General features: G+C 39.4%; 2 protein-coding genes across 8 annotated transcripts; both read left to right on the top strand.

Moving 5' to 3' along the window:
• The first annotated feature begins 654 nt into the window (after positions 1–654).
• Positions 655–8,827, top strand: lemd3 (LEM domain containing 3). The gene is made up of 13 exons (XM_077234576.1): positions 655–1,981; positions 4,503–4,543; positions 4,631–4,700; positions 4,784–4,860; positions 5,035–5,114; positions 5,439–5,584; positions 5,680–5,781; positions 5,866–5,968; positions 6,081–6,259; positions 6,504–6,585; positions 6,757–6,862; positions 7,161–7,239; positions 7,324–8,827. The coding sequence occupies exons 1-13, from the start codon at positions 700–702 to the stop codon at positions 7,485–7,487; spliced, it is 2,511 nt and encodes an 836-aa protein (XP_077090691.1). The 5' UTR covers positions 655–699; the 3' UTR covers positions 7,488–8,827.
• Positions 8,828–9,943: 1,116 nt separating this feature from the next.
• msrb3 (methionine sulfoxide reductase B3) lies at positions 9,944–22,934 on the top strand. 7 transcript variants are annotated; one of them, XM_077234577.1, is made up of 8 exons: positions 9,991–10,097; positions 12,369–12,526; positions 13,310–13,402; positions 16,808–16,916; positions 17,852–17,929; positions 18,087–18,115; positions 21,640–21,737; positions 21,819–22,934. In XM_077234577.1, exons 2-8 carry the CDS (start codon positions 12,409–12,411, stop codon positions 21,990–21,992), a joined length of 699 nt encoding a protein of 232 aa, XP_077090692.1. In that variant the 5' UTR covers positions 9,991–10,097; positions 12,369–12,408; the 3' UTR covers positions 21,993–22,934. The 7 variants fall into 7 exon arrangements, with proteins under 7 accessions (XP_077090697.1, XP_077090696.1, XP_077090698.1 ...); XM_077234578.1 differs by having other exon boundaries at positions 13,313–13,402; XM_077234581.1 differs by lacking the exon at positions 13,310–13,402 and having other exon boundaries at positions 9,966–10,097.
• The last annotated feature ends 718 nt before the right edge of the window (positions 22,935–23,652 follow it).

Consider the following 23,652-nt stretch of genomic DNA (forward strand, 5'->3'; position numbering starts at 1 on the left):
AGTAGAAGTCTCTGTCAGATATTTGACACAAACCTTTTGGAAAATCCAAAAATGTATTTTCATTCATATTTTTAATTCACATTAACTAATATGCTTTTTATAATTATTTATTTGACAGATTATTATAATTACTACTTGACAAGCTTGGACTTGATTTTCTTAATTGTTAGTCAATTTTTTTTTAAATTAATAATAATAATAATAATTGTTATTGTAATAATTATAAATAATTAAAATGCAAATCAAATAAAAGTTTATATACCATCGGAACTCCATTATGAGTGGAAACTGCTTTGTTAGAAAAATTTCTGAAACATATTTCTATTGTTTCTGAAACATATAATTTTGTAAATTTGCTATTCTTACTGTGTGAAATGTGGCAGTCCATTGAAAATAAGACTGCAAAATATTTGTTTTTTGTAGGCCTACATATGGTTATATTTTCAAAATAGGCCTATATATTTTGTAAAATATTGATATACTTTATTTTGATTTATGTCTGCTTTGTGTATTCCACTTGATAACCGCCGGTTTTCCGCCGTTTATTCTTAATTGTCATTCATAGTGTTGTATAATGTTAATTTAATAATAAAAAACAAAAAAGTTTCCTTGATTTCGTTCCTTTCAGGCTGGCCGTCTGTCCGCTTACTTCTACGTCACTTCCGCCGTGTCTCGCTGTGTGCGTTTTTTCGTGCAAAGATGGCGTCTGCACAGTTAACGGATGAGGAGCTTGTGTCTGAATTAAAACGGCTCGGCTTCACCCCTGGCCCGGTGACGGAGAGCACGCGGCCCGTGTACTTGAAGAAACTGAAAAAGCTGCGGGAGGAGCAGCCACAGCCTCGGGGCTCCCGGAGCGGGAAAGGGCGCAGTAGCACCGGGAGTATCAACAACAACGGCAGCAGCGCTTGTAATAGCAACGCCGCCGCGCGAGCTTCGGGATTCAGCGCCAGGCCACCGGGCAGTGACGTCACGCGCCTGAGCTCCAGCCGGAGCGAAAAGCGCAGAGCCGGAAAGTTCGTGCTGGGCTTCAGCTCGGACGAGTCGGACGCGGAGGTGCCGCAGAAGAAAGGAGGCCCGAATCACAGCGGCAGTAGGAGAGACCGTGGATCCGCGCAGCAGACACCAACCATCAGGCCTGCGGGAACACCCGCTGCCGCCTCCCTCGGGTTATCCGTGGACAGGAAAGGCATTTCTGGGTCTCCGTGGTGGGCCGACCGGGGTAAATCCAGCGTTTTGGAAGAAACGAAAAGAGACAGTCGGGCTTTGAACGGGAATAAGGCTTTTTACGAGTCTAACAGCAGTAACGTTAATCTAGCCAGGGATTATTCCGATTCCGACGAGGAGGAGGAAGAGGAGGGTGAGCGTCCCCACGAACGTCGTCTGACTTTCAGACAGAGTCCACCCGCCTCCTCTCTCCCGTACCGGAGCGTCTGGAGTTCGGACACGACGCATGATACTCCCGACTTCAACCTAGATATGCTCGGGGAACGAAGGGACGACGATGGCAAGAAATCGAGGGAGTTCAGCGGAAGCTACGTGAGCCGCAGCTACCCGAAACTCTCCGGGACTGACGCGGATGACAACCGCAGCGGCATCCCGTCCGGTTCTTTTAATAAGAACCACCTCGACAACGGAGACGGCGAATCCGCCTGCAGCAGTGTTAGCAACAGCCGGTTTAGTGTCGGGCTCAGACCGCGCTTTCCCTCCTACACCGCGACATACCGAGCGAACCACTCGAATCACACCGGGTCCAACCACTCCTACAGCCATGCCTCAGCAACCAAGCCCAAGCAGCACACCACGGTCCCGGAGGACGAGCTCCTGCAGCAGTTCAAACGGGAGGAGGTGTCCGCCACCGGCGGCTTCAGCGCTCACTACCTGTCCATGTTCCTCTTGACTGCCGCCTGCCTGTTCTTCGTGCTGCTGGGCCTCATGTACCTGCGGATGAGGGGCTCCAGCACCTCAGTGGGGGATGTAGTCAGTGAGTATGAAGTAATGAAGGTGGCATGTCTTTTAAAACCTAGTCAACTATTTACTTGTCCACAAAACATGAAATGACCATGGTAAATTGGTATCCGATGCTACTGAATGATTGCAGTGTAAAAAACATTCTATGAATGTATTACTTCCACCCAGTTCCCAAGAATACCATGATGGATACCATGGAGTGTAAAAAACATGCTTGGCAATACAATGGTGCAGTGAATGTTTTGGGCTGTAATACCAATACTATTTGTATGGTACTCACACTATTAAGAATGCTAAGGTATTGGTGTGATGAAGAATAACAGATGTATTTTAGTTTCAGTAACAGTTAGTCTGTGAGCCATCATATTCGTCATTTTCATTAATATTAGTGGTAGTTGCACTAGTGTTCCTTCCCTTATAAGATTGTGTGTGGTTAAGCATCTGGTATATGTGGTAAAAATGTTTATTTAAAATTTTGTTTTAAGAAATTACACATTTAACGATTTAGAATGTTCCTCAACTTTTTTTTCTAACTGTTTCGTCAACTCCATGAGTCAAATGTGCCCAATTCACACATCAGTTATCACCCCAGACTATTTGCACCTCCTCAGACAGGAAATGCACTTCCCACTGGTGCTTTATGGGACAGAGAGAGGTATTTGCATTAGAAATATGTGTGAGATGTCAGAAATGACTGTTCCGGCCCTGGTGGATTTCAGGCAGATGATCGCACCTTCAACTTAAATGCTGCAACACGATATTTGCAAGACAAACTTTTGATCAAATACTCCCAACATCTCAGCGCTCCATATCTCTCAACATATTTGTGATTGTTTGGTGTCTTGATGTTTTTCCAGTTCTCGCCTACATTCTCTTACTAAAAGTGAGGTTGTGATAAATTTAGATAGTTAATATGAATGATTACATATCAATTAATTAAGTTTTCTAATTATGCCCTGCACTAAACAAGTTATTTGGTGAAATTTTGCTTTTTTGTAGACTAAAACTATCTTTGATCTTCAGATGGATGTTAATGATTAATTCATTAGGCAGATTTTAAGTTATTTTAAAAATTTGTTGCTAAAACTATTTTAAATGGTTACTTTACTTAATTATTTTAAATAAATTTAATTATTTGTAAAAAATCCTTATCGAGAAATTATAAATGACTAGAAACGTGATGGAAAGTTAGGGATAATCACTTTTGAAAAGTGTGGGAACCCTCTGAATGTCTGTTTTTTTGAGAATAATCATGGCTAGTCTGGTTGTCCCCACGTTTTGACATGTTGTCATAATTCATAATCATAATGTGATAGCCAGCATTAATCTTTTGATACATTTTCCCAGATGAGAGAAAGTCTGTTCTTGGATGTGCATTCAAAGCCACTCAGTTTAAATAGCTTGAGTACCATCAGAGTAAAGTGCTCTGGAGGCAGAGACGACTCTTGAGAGGAAGGCGACTGATGAATTACTATGTATATTTGTGGCATGGCCGGACTCTCAGGGAGAGGAGCTTTGAATGGAGAGCGTGCTGCAGACATCTAGGTCACAGACAAGCTAAAGCGGCCTAATTGTCTGTCTCTCAGAGGACGCTTGGAGTGTGCTTAACTTGATCTTTCAGTATACGACTTTGTCATTTTCCACGACTTTTAACATCCTGACTATCCGACTGATGTAAGATGTTTTAATACACTTTTTGAACAAAAATATTAGACTTTTGTTACTGCATTGATAACTTTATGCTACTGTGTGAACTAAAACTGCAATGTAACAAGGTCATTTGACAACAGTGTAGCATAGTATTGTTTGAAACAACATGCATCGTTGCATAGTATGTTTTTTTTTTATATAGTATGCTGGTATCCATTTCTGAATAGTTAAGTTTCAAAAAACAACTGGAATGTCAAGTATGGGATATTATGATTTATCTGTAATGTTTTATAAAAGAGATAATATCCTTTATTTGCTGATTCTGCAATTATATAAATGAACCACGTAAGGCCATGTATTTCAGTGGTTTTACCATGGTAAGCCACTCACAGCTGTAGCTCAACCACGGGACCAGCTAAATGGGTCCTTAAACATATCTTTGCCTGAAATCTAGGTCAAACTTGGGCAAGAATCTTAAAAGCTGTTGTTTATTCGGTGTATGTCTTCATCTTAGAGGTTGGTATATTAAATTGTTTGCGACTTCAGACGGCTCACGTTTTATACCAGACGAATGTGGTCTATGATTGAGACATGCAGGGAAGGGCAGTTGCTTTGCTAAATCTGGGCCCAGGCCAGAGCGAGGACAGAAACGCAATGTTCAGACAATGACTCAAGTGCAAGACGACAAGAGGCTCTCGCTCGTAGTCACACCCTCAAGTGCGAGACGATGAGCAGCCCTCTATGGTCACTCCCTCTGACTGTCCTCGGCACGATTGGGAAACGTCGTCCAGTCATAATACTATAATATAACTGGACTGTGAAAGATTTTTGCTAATGCTGAGTAATGCCGTCTGTCATCTTACTTTTCTTTTCTTTTTTTTCAGTTATGCAGCACCCATTTGGACCAGAGTTCGATAAGCAGTATGTAAGTATCTGTCTTCTCACCTGTGTTAAACTTTTCGTCAAGTAATTTCCCTTTTTTATTCACCAAGAAGATGGTTTGATTCAACAGGATGTCAAAGACCGAGACCTCATCATTAACCTTCTCTGGTCTCTACATGAGCACCTGGCCAATGTTGCGGGTGAGCATACAGTTACAGCTCATTTTTTAACATCTAAACATTGTATGGATTGGAATTGATTTTTCATTTTGATTGCCCTGCAGGAGAGCATGATTGTGGAGACTTTAAAAATCCTTTAAACAGAAGCGTCTCTTTTAGTGACGCCTCCACGTACCTCAAGGTTTGTTTTGCTTTTTGAAGGGTTTGATGCTATATTTTATAATCATTTAAGTCAAATAAAGTGGTTTATGTAATTGGCACGGACCTTTTGTCACATTTAATTGTATAATTTGGGAAATTGTTGCTCTGTCAATGTTAAATTGCAAAATATAATAAAGTGTCTTTCTCTTTCAAGCTCCAAAATGAAGCATATGAAAACTTGATTGAAACGTCTTTAGAATGGATCATGAAAACCAAAGATGTTGTCGGAATAAGGTAACTGATAACCTTCCATATGTTTCTGTCTGTCTGTATGTCGGTAGGCCTTCCTGTCTATCAGCCTGTCTGTCTGTCTATCGGCCTTTCATATGTTAACAAGGTGCAACATTCTTACCTTTAGTATCTCTCGGTGTACTATTTTTCTTTCGGTCAGCCTGTCTTCCGGTTGGCCTGTCTGTATATCAGTCTGTGTCGGTCTATCTCTCTATATGTATTTATCTGCCTCTCTATCTATCCGTTAACAAGGTGTAGCTTTCATATATTTAGTATCTCTTGCTGTATTTTCCTGTGTTCACTGGGCGTGTGCTGTTTTCTGGGCAGGTTGATTGGTGCCGACCCTGCTCAACCCATAGAGTACGTATCGGAAATCTCACGGCTGGAGTCCCTCCACCCCCGCATGTCTTTCTCCTGCCGCTTCAGACGCGCCTTCTTCACTGTGACCCAGAGAGTTCTCCTCGTCCTCGCAGGTGCGCATCTCCTGTTTTTTTTTACAATTTGTTGTTGTTCTTTTTTGTAAAAGCATAATTTCACAAATGTTCTCCTTTACACTATTTCTCTTTAGGCATTGGTATTGTTTTGGGTTTGGTGTATTACATGAAATACAGATGGCGCAGAGAAGAGGAGGAAACGAGACAAATGTATGACATGGTGGAGAGAATCATCGGTAAGACTGCCTCATCACTATAAGCTAAATTTTAACTAGAAGTCACACAATGCATCTTAATGCATGTGCTTTGTGTTTTTACAGATGTAATGAGGAACCACAATGAGGCCTCTCAGGAGAATAAGGACTTGCAGGCATACTTGTCCATCCCTCACATCCGTGACACTCTTGTCCAGCCTCAGGACAGGTATTCCATTGTTGATGAACGAATTGTGTTTTCATTTGGGTTGCGTTCTTGCATCAAACGCCCTCTTTTCACAACAACAGTCCTTAATAGTATGTTTGTGGTGTTCTGTCAGAAAGAAGATGAAGAAAGTGTGGGACAGAGCTGTTGCGTTCCTCTCAGCTAACGAGTCTCGCATCCGGACAGAAAAGCAGAGGATTGGAGGGGCGGACTCCGTGGTGTGGCGGTGGATTCAGCCCTCAATGTCGCCTGATAAGATGTCCAGCATGCCCTCCAAAGTGTGGCAAGGCCAAGGTAACTCTTACTTTGTGTGCAATCAACCATCAGCATTTTAAGTCCAACCATTGTGCCATATTAGTTTTCAGATTCATACACGGCCATAAGTATGTGGATACCTCCTTCTGATTGACTTGTTTGTTGGACAAACTTGGATGTTTTTGATGTTAATTGTTCAACACACGCATCCATGTGTAGTGTCCAAATTCTTTTGGACGTATAGAGTATGTACATGGACTTCATGGCATGTTTTGTTCTTAAGCATTTCCGTTGGACCGAAGAAATTCACCACCAAACAGCTTAACGCCATGCTTGAAGATTCGCAACATGTTTGATCCTGTAATGTAAGTTTCCCAAGGAATTTAACACACAACCTCACATTGAATTTGTTGTTCTAGCAGGCTAGCGAAGTTAAATGTATTTACTTACACAAGATTATATAGGCTTGGCTGTTATAATAGTTTGTTTTCTTTTAGAAAAATAATCTCACTACTCTGTATTTCCCTTTTAAACAGGGAAGTGGGGGAAAACTGGCACCTCGCCATTCAAGAAGCCATTTTGGAGAAATGCAGTGATAACGATGGAATCGTTCACATAGCTGTTGACAAAAACTCAAGAGAGGTGAGTATCCTGAGCCTGTGTGGGTCGTTACAAAATGTACAGCCTGAATTTATAAGCTTTTGTCCAAAAGCTAATTAGTTGCCTGCTGCCTACTAAGGGAACTTTGGAAGAGAACACAAATATTGGGTAAAATAATTTATAATCCGTGTTATTATTGTTAACTAATTTGAAAATGAGAATAAACTAAATATTGATTCTAATAGAGCATGTTGCTGCCTTATAATTTCAATATTAATAAGCAATATTCCTAGAACCATTTAACTAATGGGTTGATTTGCTATATGATCTTCCTGTCTAGGGCTGCGTTTATGTGAAGTGCCTTTCAGCAGAGCATTCTGGGAAAGCCTTCAAAGCGCTTCATGGCTCCTGGTTTGATGGTAAATAAATGTCGTATTTATTATAGACTTATCCGAGCCACTGCAGTTTTCAGTGTGTTTCAACCTGTCACCTATTTGCTACAGGTAAGCTGGTGACGGTTAAGTACCTACGTCTGGATCGCTACCACCAGCGTTTCCCACAAGCCCTGGGAAGTAACACGCCCCTCAAGCCCTCCAGCTCCAGCATGAACAGCATGTCTCGTCTGAACCAGCGGTCCAGCACGTCCAGCTCACTGGGTTTCTCTTGAGGGACGTGCTAACGGCCACCACCATCCTCTCTGCTCTCTCTTTCTCTATATACGAGGCTCATTCCTCCTGCGTCCTCCTTACCAGAGAGAACCCGCGTTCAGGAGCTTTTACTGTTGGGCGAACTGGGACGCCCAATCAGTTTTGTCAGCCATATGCAAGCAATGGTGTTTAAGCCTGTGAGCTGCTGTGTTTTTTTTTTTTTGTTTGTTTTTGTTTTTTCCCTGTCCTTCGGTATCAAGGAAAGCTAGGGAGATGTACACACTGGCGTGAAACCGGTGCAGAGAGAGTTGCTCGGTCCGGTGAGAACTTTTAGGAGAGGTGGACGACACAATCCTCTGTCCTTCCCATATCTGGTGCAAGTGGACACAAATTTCTGTTTCTCTTATGTATCTTCTTTGTTTTTGATATACCGTCTTTATGGATTCAATGACAAAAATGGCTTCCAACTTTAAATCTTACAACAAGAATGAAAGTTTTCCGGCCTCTGCTTATTTTTTACGTAACTAACTCCCCTCTTTTATTCCAAGGAGCTGTGTTGGGCTATACATAGCTGCATGTGCTGGTTAAAGTATGCCTATATTTAAGCTTTGAATTGTATCATATATTGTGGATGTTTATTTCCCTGATGATGTTTTAGCTGATGTATTCCCTTTATTATTTTTGACTTATTTTTGTAGTTTTTAGTCCAAGAACGGCATGCACACACTCTAGAAAGGGGTGCTGTAAATATCTCATTGAATGGTGGTGGTTGAAATCATCTTTATGGAATTCGAAATCGTCATAAGCTCTCGTTTGTTTCTTGCCAACAGATTAACTACACTGCTGCTTTCAGAGACGTGTCATGTGGAGGGTCTACATGGCTTTGTGACAGAAATGAACAATTGTTCCCCTTCGATGCCATGTTTCTGAACACTAGTCTTAATTGTCACAGCCTGATTATATTCAAGTATATAATTATTTACTGTTGTTTTTGTTTATTTTAAAAGTTATGCTTTTTCCATTATTAATTGGTGCAGATGGATTCACCCCCCCCCCCCCCCCCCCCACCCGTCACTTGGCAAATTTGAAATGCCACCCTGTTGTTTTAATCTGACCCTTCTAAATTTCCAAAAGAGACCTTTTTGATGGAAGTTGTTTTCCGACTTTCGTGAACACACTTGTGCTACAGTCGCAGCCTAATTCGGTGATCTGATTCTAATTTGTATCGGGACACATTCATAAACCGAGCATGTCATGCTGCGGTCATGTCTATTTTGGATCACAGAACGATTTATCAGCTTTTGTTTAGATGCAGTTCGGGTTGATATGAGGTAAATAAAATGTACTTGTTTATTACTAATGTTCAGTTCCTTGTTGAATTTCATTATATATTCTGTGTGAGCACATTTTAACTTGTGCTTTCTCAAAATGACTATAGAGTCTTGGTGATGGCTTTTTTAGATAAAGGCAATCTTTTAATGATTGAAAACGTTTCTTTAAAGGTGTCTGTAATTGCCCACTCCAGGTACATAGGTGAGTCTTAAGACAATACGATGTTTATAATCTCAGAGATCATTCATAAAGTCAATGGATATTGTTTTGTGAGTGACGGATTATGGTCTGAAAATTAATATATGTTAGTAAATATTTATATATAAAATCTTGTTCTTAATTCATATCTCATCTCTTTCAGATGCAAAAATGGACATTTCACAACACCATCAATTTTAATTCATTTTCTAGTCTTGGGAACAGTGGAGGCTGTTCAAAATCCACCCAGCTCTCAACATAATATTCACTTTAAATAGTTTTTTTGTTTAATTTTCTGCATCATTCCCAGTTTCTAACCCATCCCCAAGGATTCTTGAACTGAAAAAGAGTACATATATGTAGACAACAGTATCTAGTATAAAAAAAGTGAAATAACTATAGAATCCTAAATATATTCCTTAACATTCAATGGAATAAAGTTTTTTTTATGACCAAGCGAACACTTTTATTATATTATAGTCTTTGACCATGTCCTCTACATGGAAAATGAACAGTAGGATTACTAATAAATTAGCCTATAGTTAACTAATGGCTTTACACACTTCCCACACTGTTTTAAATTATTTGACGCTACATCTTAGTATACACTTTTGATAAAATAATATAAAGTTATCCGAATCCACTGATCTAGAGTGAGCTTTTCGCATTTCACTAATAGGCCTACTAAATATTTGTAGTTGGCTCGGCTGATCTCAGACCTGATGGAAGAAGTAGGATGTTGATTGAGTGATCTGATGATATGCATAGCAGAATACTTTCATTACAACATGATTATTATTCAGATAATCAAATTAACAGTAACCCATTTTGGCACTGCTTATTGACGTAATTAAGTTGCTAAGCTCAGAAACTGCTTCGCGCCGAATAACTATGCGCGCAAATTACGCATTGCTCATATTTGGAGCTCGTCTGCCTCCATGTCGTCTGCCCAGCGGGAGGAATTTCCCAGAATGCACTTGTCATTACCTAAGAAGTACACGGTCGTGTCGCTGTTTGACAAATGCGCTTCTCTCACAGCGGCCCCCCTTCACTCTCTAGTCTGCTGTCCTGCTCGGTTTTAACGTTGTTTCTGCTGTCTGGTACGTGTAACTACTTATTTATATTCTGTATTATGCACTTTTAAGTGACTTTAATGCAGGCAACAGGGTTCCTACGACTACGTGTTGAACATGTAACACAACACCGTTATACTTCACTGTCATTTTATCAAATTGACGCAGTTGAAATATATCGCATAGACGTAGCCTATTCGTTCGTTCTATCTGCTTATTAGTTTTTATGCCTATATTTGAATATGGCAAAATATTACCTAAATAGCCACAGGGAATTTGGTCTTCTGTGAGAGGCATATCAGTTACACTTTGTATACAATATACTATGTATCCTCCCACACGTGATGTCATTGTAGCGAGGCATTATTATGTAACATTTTATGTAAACCACACCCTTTCAAAAAAGTACAGTGGCACTACTATGATACAAACACTATGGTATTAACATGACACTCCAATTTCAAGTAGCCTAGACTATGGTAGTTTTTTATAAGCCACTCAATTCAAAGACATTAATATTTTATGTCATGTTTATTTAATATTGGCACCTATCTAATGAACTTCCAGAAGCCTGTTAGGATGATAAGTCATCCGGTGGACGTTTAATGTAATAATATAGATTGAATTGAATGTTTGGGTTTGTGAGTCAGGTAATTGGCAGGTGCTTCTAGTTCCTCTCTGCATTGAGTTAAATGTCCTATTCAATATGCTAAATATCATTCACTGTGTCGGTAACAAAACAACCTTATTACCTCAGTCAATTTGACTGTTGCCAAACAAAACGCACAGATCATTTGCCAAAAGTTTCCCATGCTTGAGATATTCATACATTCCTAATGCAGTTTCATTTGCCAGCATTCACTTTAGACTAACCATTTTGCAATGGCCCTTCAACTATCAAAACCAGTTGTTTTAGGCCTAAATAGCAGCCATTCATTATACAGCTCTGATCTGCTTTTAAAATATTTCCAATCACATTCGTAGCACTACTACTATATATAGGCCTAGTTATGACTCTACCACAAGTATCAAGCATGCTGTTTTTATAAACCGCATTGATACTCAGAGCACTTATTATTTCTGGCTTCAAATGCATGTCTTTTTGCCTGCTAATTTTATAGTTCAATTGATAAGGGCAGTTGATTGATAGTGATCAGAAGCAATTGTCAAAAATAACATTTGTTTAACGAGTCACTCTAGTTCCAGTTCGGCTTTACACAAATTAATTAAATTAGATATGGCTTTCCTTAAGTGTATTTACAAACTGTAGTGGTTCATTAAACAGTACAGCTTTACACATACAAAATTAAACATACACATACAAAATTAAAATAATTAATTAATAAAATACACAAGCACTGAATCAGTTGTTAAGATTTTTAAAGAACTTTCTGGAATGCAAAATATGTAAACATTGAGACAATCACAGACCTATGGTTTGATTCTGCAGATCTGCAATCGAGTTCTATTTGTAGTCCTCTCTGCAAGTGAGTGCTTGCTATTTTTAAAATGTGGCCTTGCTTGTGTCTGTATCTGTGCATGTGTTAAAACCACTCCTTCCAGACAGACCAGCCCTGGGTGAAGAGTCACTGAGAGTACCAACAAATGTCGGAATGCTGTTGCATTTAAAGAATAATAATGTTGGTCTTACTTATTTTGATTAGTGTCCTCTTTAACACCAATTGCTACATATAAGGAAACAAATGTATTAGAAATTTAATACTAGGCCCTTAAAAGTATTTGTACAATAGAAAAAAAATGTCTACAGAGCAGCAATTTAGTAAAAAAAAAAAAAAATCAAACCAAGTTGCATTTATTTTTAAGTCAAAAAGCAAAAATGCACTTTTCAAGTAAATATCTCACTATTGTTCTTTTAGTAAAAATATGTATAGTAGAGAAGAATTGGTAAGTTCTGAGAAAAGCTTTTTTGGTGTTATATTTTTCCAAGTATGTTTTGCTCCACTATAAGAATATTTTCTAAATGGAAAAATAAATAAATCATAATATAATAATCATTTTTCATTTATGCTCTTCTCTTCCCTATTTGTTGCAGTTGATAAAAAGATTTTCCTCACACACCTGCACAACCACTAGATGGACCTCATTCCTTATAAACCGCAGCTTCACCCTCACGCTCAGCAGCGCTCTGTGGCTTTGTCTGTTATTGCTGCTGTAGTTCAGCTGTAGTTTCACACAATCTTTGGCCTCCAGCAGTTTTAGTTACATTTTTCATAGGTCTTTATCTATACAAGAAGTTTGGAGAAGGTCTTAAAAACCTTCTCGCTCTCTTCCTCAAAGCTCTATCCACAGCGTGCGCTTGAGTTTGCCGTAGGCCAGGATGGCTGCCCGTCTTCTCCGATGCATGGCCCCGTGCGCATCCATGGCCCTGCTCCAATGCAGGCGCTCCCGTATATCCGCAGGGCCGCTCCTAACACTGACTCCGCCCACTGCGCTAGGTACTGTGACCAATCGTTCTATAATGTGCGATGTGTCTATTAGGCAAGTTTAATTAACTGAGAAACAGACTAGATTGTTTTGCCGTGCATTGTTTTACGGCAAAAGCGTACTCTGTGTAGTACGGTTGAAAGTATATTAGTGAAGTTGCAGATGTGTATTAGTGTAAATTAAATTGAGGTTTAGTTTTGTCTTTTTGGCTCATAGACACACAACTGACGTGCTACAGCCATAGAAACCGCCGATAAGCTTAAGCCGCCCATAGAAACCGCCGGGCCTTAGCAGCTTTTATATCAGTTTTCTATGCAAAATGGTTCTGCATATATATAAATGGCAACAAGAAACTGTTTCAAAGTCATTGGTTAAACATTTTACAAGACACTGTGAGGTATAATATTAAAAAGCCTTTATCGAAATAAAAAATCAAAACGTCCCTATTATATTTGAAGCTTTTCAATATTATACCTTGTTTAACTCTCATATATGCAAGTAAATATGTCACAAGGTTTCATTGTGAATATTATCTTCTTTAACTTCTTTATCGTGCCTGTTCACCTCTCTCTCTTTACACAGTGACGTTAATCAGTCTTTCCCGGCATGAGAAGTGTCAGCCGTCCCATGATTGGCCGCTCTAATTGTCCATCTCTGTAACTGACATCTGTGTTGACCTATGTTATCTTTTTTTTTTCTCCTTCCTCTCCCTCCTTGCCTATGTTTGTCTTTATGATTTTTTAGCCTGAGTGGTAGGAGGGTGTTTTAGCAGGCCACTGTTTCTGTTCTCCCAGCAGCATCGGCAGCAACCATGTCCGGGTTCAATCTACTGCATCTGGTCAGCCAAGGCCAACCTGTAAAACTCAAGGCCTGCGGGCTCCCCTCAGGTCACCTGGATGATGTGTGTGTTTGTGTGTGCAGTGCGCTTTGCTTCCTTGATGCTTTTGTGTCTGCACACGCGTGTGAGAGCGTTCGGCAAGGGGTGCGTGTTTGGTTGATGATAAGGTCACATGTGGAGAAACCAACTTCTGGATTTATCTAAAGGCAGCGTGACGGTGAGCTTTATCTGTGGCTAATGTTTCCTTCACATTGACAGTCTCTGCGTAAATGCATGGAAGTGTATAGATAGTTCTTTTGTTTTCATTTCAAAATAGTAGGCTGCCAGAAATCAGATTCCCACTGATGCTTGAGTTGGTTTTTCTACATTTGATGAACCCCTTGCCCTGAAATGTCACATTTTGCTTTGCTCTTTTTCTCTGTTTAGATCTTCAGTTGCTCATGGAATAATGCCTAACTCACTGTTTTACCTTCTTTTAAGCCTGCATGCTTCAACATATAACTTAATTTCTACTAATGATTGAATTTGTATTTTTATTTTCCATTTTAGGAATCTAGATGAAACACAGAAACAGGCTGTCTTCTGAGGCCATTAGTTGTATCTAATTGCATTTTGTAAAATAATCATTGTTACAGGTTAAAACTTTATAGTTTCATCAAGATTTATCAGTAGATTAATTTTGATTATTGGACGTTTCTGTGTCAAAATAATAAAATGTAACTGGATTTGCATTACCTGATAGAAATAACAGTGCTTGCAAGGTAGCAAAAAATGAATAGTCACATTTTAGACAGGTTTAGTTTTTTTTTAGTTGGTTGTGTATATAGGCTAAATGAAATGCAGCTTTTTCTGAATGATAAGTAACACACGGTTATATGATTGAATAGTTCCAAGGAAGAACAGTTGCGATTCAGTATGCAAATATTATGAAGTCATCACTGTCAGGTACATTTTGAATGATGAATATTCTCTCAGTGTCAGTTAACCCTCTGGTGCTCTTTGGTCATTTCTTGATAGAAAATGTTTACGTTTTGGTCTTTTATATTTTTATTACTTTATTACACAAAATGGTACAAAGCTTGGTAAAGCTTTTGCCACTTGCTATATGAACAAAAATGGCCGCATTGGAAATAAATGGGAAACAAATTTCATCTAGTGGAAACGTTTGGTACTGCACCCAATCAAAATCTTACTGAAAGCAAATTTTTCGAGATATCATCCTCAAATTTGGAACACACCTTTTCTAGATTTATGGCTTTGATTTTCTAGCAGCTTTAGAGTAAAACATGCTTTGGAAAATATTTTTCATATAAACATTTTAAAATAAAATTTCTGTGCATTTTTCATAATACATTTCTATAACTTTTCACTTTTTTTGACTTCAGCAATAATCTGCCAAGTGTCGTCTTAAAAAAAAATACCAAACTTAAGTCTGTGCTACAAAACTTTAAAGATAATTATTTCTTTTTTGAGGTTAGGATTGGATTAATTTGTTGGATTTATGCAGGTTAGTTTTAATTTAAAATGAGCCTCTTCCCATGTCAATTAGAAATCTTCGTTACCTGTATAGAGACATTTCAGTGCTATTATGCAGAAACACTGGTAACATGAGAGTGCAACTCGTGCCTGCTGTTGCACTTATGCTTTGCCTACATACTGCTTATGCGTGCAGTCCGAATCAGGCCTGAGTTAAGCATTTAAAACAACACAAAAAACTTACCAGAATGTTTGAGGAATCAATACAGCGCTGCCTTGCAAGCACTATCAAAAAGTTTGAAAGCGATGAGTTGAGAATAGCTACGAAAAAGCGTGAAGAAAGTCTGGGGGAAGACGTGATATGTTTGGCACAAGCAAAAGGCCTGTGCTAAAAACAAATCTTGCTTCCAATTAGGAAATAACTTTCACTCGAGGTTATAGCGGAGGGATGTTGGAACAACGTGCTGATTTGTAGCGTGACCTCTCGGTGCACCAAAACTAAATCATTTGCAGGGGGTGACACAGACCAAATTCCTGAATTTCTTTAAATGCCTCCTTAGAGGCTTTTCTAGACAAACCAAGAAATAAAACACTTCTTTCCCCCTCCCTCTCTCTCACAGTATAAATAGTGTTCCGAGTCCTCCATACACAAAAAACTAGGAATTCTCTCTCTCTGTCTCACTAATAGGATCCAGAAGACCCCTCTCACAGAGTCGAGAGGAATACAGGAGAGTCCTGCAGGGAGGCGACCCCCCTCCTTTTTGCGCTCTCCTCCCCTGTTCCCCATGTTTGTCAGAAGTAACTTTGTACTCGCTGGACAGAGCAGGGCCCATCAATGGAGCCCATTCACCAGAGGGACCTTTAAAGACCCCATTATTTCCTCCATTCACATGGTTTCAATCTTGTCGAGAGGAATTCTCCACCTAGTCTAAATGAAGGGAGTCCCGCTCTCACCAGAACATAAGCCGTAAAACTGGCCGAACAATACAGGAGCAGGACGACCCCACAGGAACACGAGTGAAAAAATCGTTATTAGCTGGAAAAAAGGTGGAAAGGAGGGAGAAAGCACTCTGTAATGGGAAATTGCAGTAGATTTGTACGTAATTTAAAACCGCTGCGTGTCCTGGTGAATAAATGGTGTGCAGATGGACATCTGGCCCCCTTTAAAAACATGGCTGCAGCGCTTGCCTTCTGAGGACCGTACGGTTGCCAGAATGGATATTTCGGGCTGCAACATATCTGATTTTTTTCTCCAGGCTGATGTTTTAAAGTTTGTATTCAATGGAAGTTGTATCACTGTTTGATCAATTAGAGCACGGGTGTCAAACTCAGTTTCTGGAGGTCCACTGTCCAGCAGAGTTTAGCTTCAACCCTAATCAAACACACCTGAACCAGCTAATCAAGGTCTTAGGGATTACTAGAAACTTCCAGGCAGGTGTTTTGGATCTGGTTGGAGCTAAACTCTGCAGGACAGTGCCCCTCCAGGAGTGGAGTTTGACGCGAGTTAGACTAGAGTTTGACATTTGTGTTGTGACATTTATTCACTCCTCAGGTTGACCTCTAGAGGTCAGCATTGTTGTAAACCTCGAGATCGCTGCCTTCTGTTTGAACGCCAGCATGAGCACTCATCTAGAATGTCATAACTCACTGCGTATGTTATGCAGGGAAAATCGGATTTGCCTTGGCGTAATACTTTGGCTGTAGCACTTCACTGACGGAGCGTTTGTATTGTGTGTCTGTCACAGAGTCAAGTCAGGAATTAAAGTAGTCATCCTCTGTTATCGGCCAACCCAAATAACTTGCGACCAAAGTGAACAGACAAAAGTGCTGACTCCTGTTTGGAAGAAGTCACATAGGAACCTAGATTAGAGTGATAGTTGTTTTGTTTTGAATAATAATGAAGGTTTAGCACTTTGACATTTTATTTTGGTGATTACGAACACTTATGTCTGTCTCACCTCTCTTGTTTCTCCTGTAGGAACGTGCCGGAGTAAGAAGACATGGCCCAAAACGTTCCCCGAGGAGGAGCTGAGGAAGCGATTGACCCCCATGCAGTACCATGTTACTCAGGAGAAGGGCACAGAGAGGTGGGTGACCAACCATAACTAAAAACCCCCAAATACACTTTCAGACTGAATTAGTTTGTCATTAACTTAAAATCCCCCTGCGGTCAATAATTTCACCCACTGATTCGACCAATATATTACTGTATGTACCCGATTTTTCCTGTCCCTTCTTAAAGGTATTCTTGTGCTCAATGAGAGGAAAAGCCCTGCCCCGTACTTTGACGGGATTGGTTACTTGTTTGTGATGGTCGGAAACGGAGACGGTTTTTAAAGCATATTAAAAACACCTATACGATATTATAAGCATTACAACCTTAATTTTCACCATAGGGGTCTTTAAATACTTATAATATATTCTAAATGGTGGAAAATATTATAGAACAAGCGGTTGTGTCCAAACAGTTGCAAAATAAATATTGGATTTGTCTTTCCCTTGAATTTACCTCTTTTTCTACTTAAAGCACTTTGTTGTAGTTGATCATGGCAGTAAAACATCAATGGACTGAATGTTCTTTATGATTGGCTGATAAAAGATCTATGAGATCAAGGCCATGAGATAGATGTTGAGTATAAGGAGGATGTAGCGCAGAAGAGAAAACACGGACACTTCCCGTTTTCCTTCACCCCTCAGTGGTAAAACACACGTGGGGAAAGTATTTATCGGCCCATTGGCAGTAGGAATGTGAAAAATGCCTGTGAAAGGAAAGCAAGCAAGGATCCTGAAAGATACATTCTGAGGCCTGTTGCTCTGTTCATCCACAAATCCTCCTCAACGTATCTAGATTAGAAACACTCAGTCAATTGACATTTACAGGTCTTTTGCATAAACAAACACAGAGCATGAGACATTGAAATGAACTTTGAAACGAGTAGGTGTGAGCAATGTAATTTATCATTTATTGTAGATCATGTATAAAGGTCTGTTTGTGTCACCGTTTGTGTTTTGTCATCCTTAGTGCTTTCACAGGAACATATGCAGATAATAAAGAGGAAGGAACCTACCACTGTGTCGTTTGCGGTGCTCCTCTTTTCACGTGAGTGTAATATATGACCCATGATCCATAATGACCCATCTTTAACATGACCGTATATAATCCGTTTTGTCATTAGAAATCAAAAGGGTTTTTTTGTGGCTATTTGCTATGCAATATTTTTTTCTATTTTGTTAGTGACGCTTTACTGTCCTTGCAGGTCTGATAAGAAGTTTGACTCCGGGTCAGGTATGGTTCTTAAGGGATTATTGCTCCTAATTCTTCTCTTGTCCGTCTCAATAAGGGAGAGTTTGACCTTTATGGTTGATTGCAAGGGTGAATGTGAATCCAGTCAGCTGCCTAATTGGCTGTAGCTGTGGGGCATGAAACCTCACATGCTCCTTTATATATGAGTTACAGCACCTACAGGAAACAACACCATGACTTAAAGATCTTACAAAATATCCAAAATATTTTAATGAATGCATCTGTTCCCAATGAGATTATTGATATTGACTGTAAAAATTCAGCCACTGTCATCCATAATCTTTAAGAGTTCTATAGTTTTTAATCAAACATTTTCAATCAATCTTCCTTCACAATTAGAGACTAATTTAATTAATTTAATTCTCCCAGGGAAAAAGTATACAGAGGTTAGAGGTTTTGTTTTTCTTTTTATTGATGCCGTTAATGGATTACAAAAATGACAAATGATCACAATTAATTCATTAAAACATAGATAATGATAAAGATGTGACATTGGCCGAAGTCAACTTTGACTAAACATGACAAAAGGTTGTTTTTGCATTGCTTCTCTCATCTTTCACCATGAATGTTGCATTTTCAACAGTTAAACTTTCAAAAATGCATCTGTTGATCGTTTTGCCTGGCTAATAATAAAGTGTTTAATAATCAGTTTGATTTTAATGCAGCTGGGCAAATAAGCACAAAATAAATGCAGATCATAGTTGTTATGAATTTCATCATGTGGTTTCCTGGAAGTGCTTATGGCATATACTTTCTGTTATGAGTTTAAGATGTGTATTAACTGTTTTCTGTTTTAAACTTTAAAGACTCTCATCAGCTCTGACTAAATGAATGTTGAGTTGACGCTGAGTGTATACAGTACAATGCCATTATAATATATCTCAGCAACGGTTTGTTGATCCCTTACAGATCTGACCTCCAAATCACATACTTCTGCAACATTACACATGTTATTTTAATTCGCTCTCCGAACAAAGCATATGTGTATGCACAAACTCTCTACAGAAAACAGGCCGAAATGAGAAACATCTGGACCCCACGTTGAAAAATCGGATTTTCTCTCAAGTTGAATCTTTTCTGTCTTCGACTTGGAGATGGGAGCCAAACGGTCTGCATTGCATGCTGGCAACGCTGCTGCCTAGACTCATATAGACTCAATTTCCTGTTTTGTTAGAGCGCCTCTACACTGCTCCATTCACTGGGCTGGTCACCCTGGCGATAAAGCTCCATTAGATCAGCTCTGCGACGATCCGCCGGGATTCTCCTGGTCTGAGTCATAGGATTCCTATATTCCCTCTAGAGCTTCCTGTGTCTGAGTGGAATTTCGTGGCTTTGTAGTTGTGGCCAAGCATCTCCTCCCTAAGAGGGAGGAGAGAGAGGGGGGTCCGTATAGAGTGCGATTGAGGGGTGTCCGAGGGGTTGTGGAGGGAAAGTATAGAATGAGAATGCTGTTTCTCAACACCTGTAATATCACAGCAGTGGGCCTGACCCACAGATAGTGTTACCAAGATGTGCTTGGTAATAATTGGGGTTGCAAGCTAGAATAAAGGGTATGAATGAAGCCATGAATCAAGTCAAATCTCCCACAATGGCCCTCGAACAATTCTTTGCGTGTATTTGCGGGTCCTTAAGTCTTAAATTAACTTCTTGAAGGTCTTAAATAGCATTAAATCTTTGGAGTTATTAAATGTGGGGACAGAAATTGAAATGTCTTATTTAGGTCTTTTTAAAATTGTATAATATTTTGACACTTATTATTTGCATTGTACACTACCTTTAAAAATTTTGGAGTCCTAAGATTATTATGAATGTTAAGAAATGCGGTGCTGTGATGCAGTGTTTTTCAGGATTTTTGGATGAATAGAAAGTGCAAAAGAATTGTTTATCAGTTTAATGTGTCCTTGCTTATTAAAATAATTAATTGCCTTAAAAAAAATCTTACTGACCCCAAACTTTTGATTGGTTGTGTAATTTAATTATTCTTTAAATATTGTGCATTTATGTCAGGATGGTTGGAATGTTTAAAAAGTCAATATTTTAATTTTGGTGTACAGAAATTGCACACTTCATCTCTGATGTTTTGACAAATAATTGGATATGGTATACTCCACAGTGCAAGTAGTCTTTTACAGCTTATTAATTTTGCTTTGCAGTGTTTAACTTAAGGTGTTTCCCTCTACCAGTAATCAGGAGGTAGTACTTTAAAGATTGTATGGCGTTTTTGTCATAAACCTAAACAAATATGCCAGCAGGGGCTGTGTAGTAGTAAGCTCCCAAGGTTCTTCTCCTCCAGACGTTCCACCTTCCCAGAGAGCCATGAGCAGGACCACCCATGAGCCAGAGCAGCCATTCTTTCCATTTACACCCCTGTTACTGGGTAGACATTTTCCAGATAAAAGAAACAGGATTGTGAGAGCGCTGTAACTCTGCCGATAACGCTGACCATTTTCATTGAGGTTTGTTTCACTTCCCGATCTACTAAAATGCCGTCCAACCATGCAGTAGGCTGGATGGAAGATCCCTGGTTTTGTCAGAAACTAGACACCCAAGAATCAAAGTGGTGAATTTTGCATCTGCAAACCTCAAACTTATTTTGCTGTCATTCAGTGGAAGTTTCTTTCCTAACAAAAGGACAAAGCTTTTCCTAAATTTTCCATTGTTCTTTTCAAAATAATCATAACAAACTTGCTACTGCTTTACACCTGAACAAAATTAATAGCTGTGTTTTCACTGACGGGTCAAAAGCGAGCGTGCTTGTGCGTCCCAGGGCCAATCTCGTTTTCACTGTTACTTCCGGGGCTTTCTTGGCCAGCGGTCAGGTTTTTTTGACCAAATACCTCAGTCAAGAGACGGTCAACACATACATTTCACATGTTTTCATTTCAAGACATTTTAAACAATTTTCAGCTCAAAACCTCACTGTCAGACACCATCAAGTGTTTGAAGTAACTTCACGCAATATGCCTTATTAAAGGTATAGTTCACCCAAAACTAAAAATGCTGTCATCATTTACTCACCCTCATGTTGTTCCAAACCTGTATGAGTTTCTTTCTTCTTCTGAACACAAAAGAAGATATTTTTAAAAATATGGGTAACAAAACAGTTGATGGGCCATAGTATGGAAAAAAAAAAAGGTCAATGGCTACCGTCTACTGTTTGGTTACCGACATTCTTCAAAATATCTTCTTTTGTGCTCAGCAGAAGAAAGAAATTCATACAGGTTTGGAACAACTTGAGGGTGAGTCAATGATGATAGATTTATCACTTTTGTGTGAATTATGCCTTTAAGGTTACCGATTATAGTGTTTTGTTGCAAAAGTAGTGAAATGCACGGAAATGTGAGAATTTCACCCAGAATGAGCTTCAACATCAAGGCAGGCCAGGAAGGGGACAAAACACTAAAGTTGCACTGCATGAGATGGAAACACACACCAGAATGGAAGGTTTATATAGGCATGTGGATCCCATGAAGATTCACTTAACCCTCAATGTTGTACTTTTGCAGGATGGCCATCCTTTTTTGATTTGATCAATAAGGACACTATAAAATTAACGGACGACTTCTCCTACGGGATGCACCGAGTGGAGACAACCTGCAGTCAGGTACAAAACCAGATTAATGTTAATAAAAAAAATTACACCGCTATGAAAGCACCTTGTTGAATTTTTTTTCTCTCTTTGTAGTGTGGTGCTCACCTGGGCCACCTCTTTGATGATGGACCTCGACCAACAAAGAAACGCTACTGCATAAACTCCGCCTCCCTCAATTTCCAGGCAAAAAACAGTGCCTCTAAGGAGGTGGAAGCATCTGGGGGAGCAGGTCAATCTCCATCTTCTAGTAAGAGTGAAGAACTTTAATAGGACTTGAAATAAATCAAACGGATGTCAAGCTACTCCAAATTCACACCCGTACTATAAATTCCAAATCAAGTGCACCATGTAACATTCTTCTGAATGAACGGTCATTCAAGATCCCAATATGCAACAATATCAGTGTCCAGATAACAGATTAGAATGGCTTTGTGTTTGCACCTCAACTTCTTCACTTGAATTGAGTCATCTGAAGAGCTCACATCGCTTCCAAGAACATAAAGGTACATTGGGTACAAAGGTCTGAGACCACAATGGAAACCTTGGACTTTTAGTTCTTTGTTTTTTATTTATATTCAACTTCTTCCACTGAAGCTCAAGATACTCTTTGGATCATTCTCAAATCATGCTGGAGAACATGACGATCAGGTTATAAACAAACTTGTGGAGTTCATGCAGCTTGAATGCCGCTGCCATTAAAGCAAAAGGATGACAAATCAAATAGGTTTCCTCATATTCATGGTGATTTTTCAGTTCAGATTTTAACTTAAATAGTTATTCTGATAATATAATTTGTAATGGAAAAATGCATTTTCAATAGTGGTCTCTGACCTTTTGACCCCATTGTATATTCAATCAATATCCAATGATTGGAAACAAATCTCTCAAAGTGCTGTTGTTTTTGAAGTTACGTGTTACAGGGAGGTCAAGAAGTTTGAGGAAAATGTTATGCAAGTGCTCCTGTGAGCAATAAAATAAGCACAGAGTGGAGAACAAAGCATTCTTTGAAATAAAATGGAACAGTTGACAAATGTTTAGTCTGAACACAAATGTAGCCTGACTTTTAAGGGTGCTTTTTTTGGTTTCCCTGCTTGCAGTGCCTATTTTTGTCCTGAGTTGATTTTTTTTTCTTCTGTGAGATTGATTCACTTTGATTTGACAGAATTTAACTCATATTGACCTGTGTGATTAAAGAATTATTATTAAGAATAATATGTTGTTGTGGATTTTGTACACATATGTAAGGAACACATAATTTGAAGAACACATGTTTCTCAGTCAAAGCAATCATATGACTTCTGAAGATGTGAATATAACACACTAGTTGTGTGTATGGTGGCTTGTTTTTGTCCTTGACAACCCCTGGTCACTGTATGTTTTGACTGTATGGAAAAGAGCTGCTCAGAAAAAGGACTAAAGTGTTCCTGAGGATTACTCACATGAGGGTGACTAAATGTTAATGTAGGAATAAATAGAGATCGTCAGTTTTGTTCTGACAAAAATAACATTTTGGCTATTTTATATTTACATATAAAGCAAAATTACTATTCTACCATCTTTTTGCTCATCTTAAACACAACTTTGGTGCAGCAGATTCCCACATTGGAGGAAATCCAGACACCCTCTATGTCCTCTTTGGGTTGACTAGGCGGTGGTGTGCTTGGTGAGATGCTGGAAGTCCTCCAAGCCTGAAGAGGTGACGTCAACCTCGCCATCCTCTTTGGAGTGCTGTTGTTTAGAGAACAGAGTGGTTGGCCTTAGTCTTAGAGTGTGGGAAAAAATCGTCCAACAGGCCTGTCGCTGAGAGCGTTTATGTTACCGATGCAATAAAGAATATTTACAAGTCAGGTGTGTTTAGACTGAGGGACGCTGGTAGGGGGGCTTTCAACAGAGGATGGAGGTTTTGGGGGGGCCTGGCAGCTGGAGT

Source organism: Siphateles boraxobius, unplaced genomic scaffold (genome assembly GCF_051911475.1).
Source record: "Siphateles boraxobius isolate OS27281-9 unplaced genomic scaffold, OSU_SipBor_1 19, whole genome shotgun sequence".
Lineage (NCBI taxonomy): Eukaryota > Metazoa > Chordata > Actinopteri > Cypriniformes > Leuciscidae > Siphateles > Siphateles boraxobius.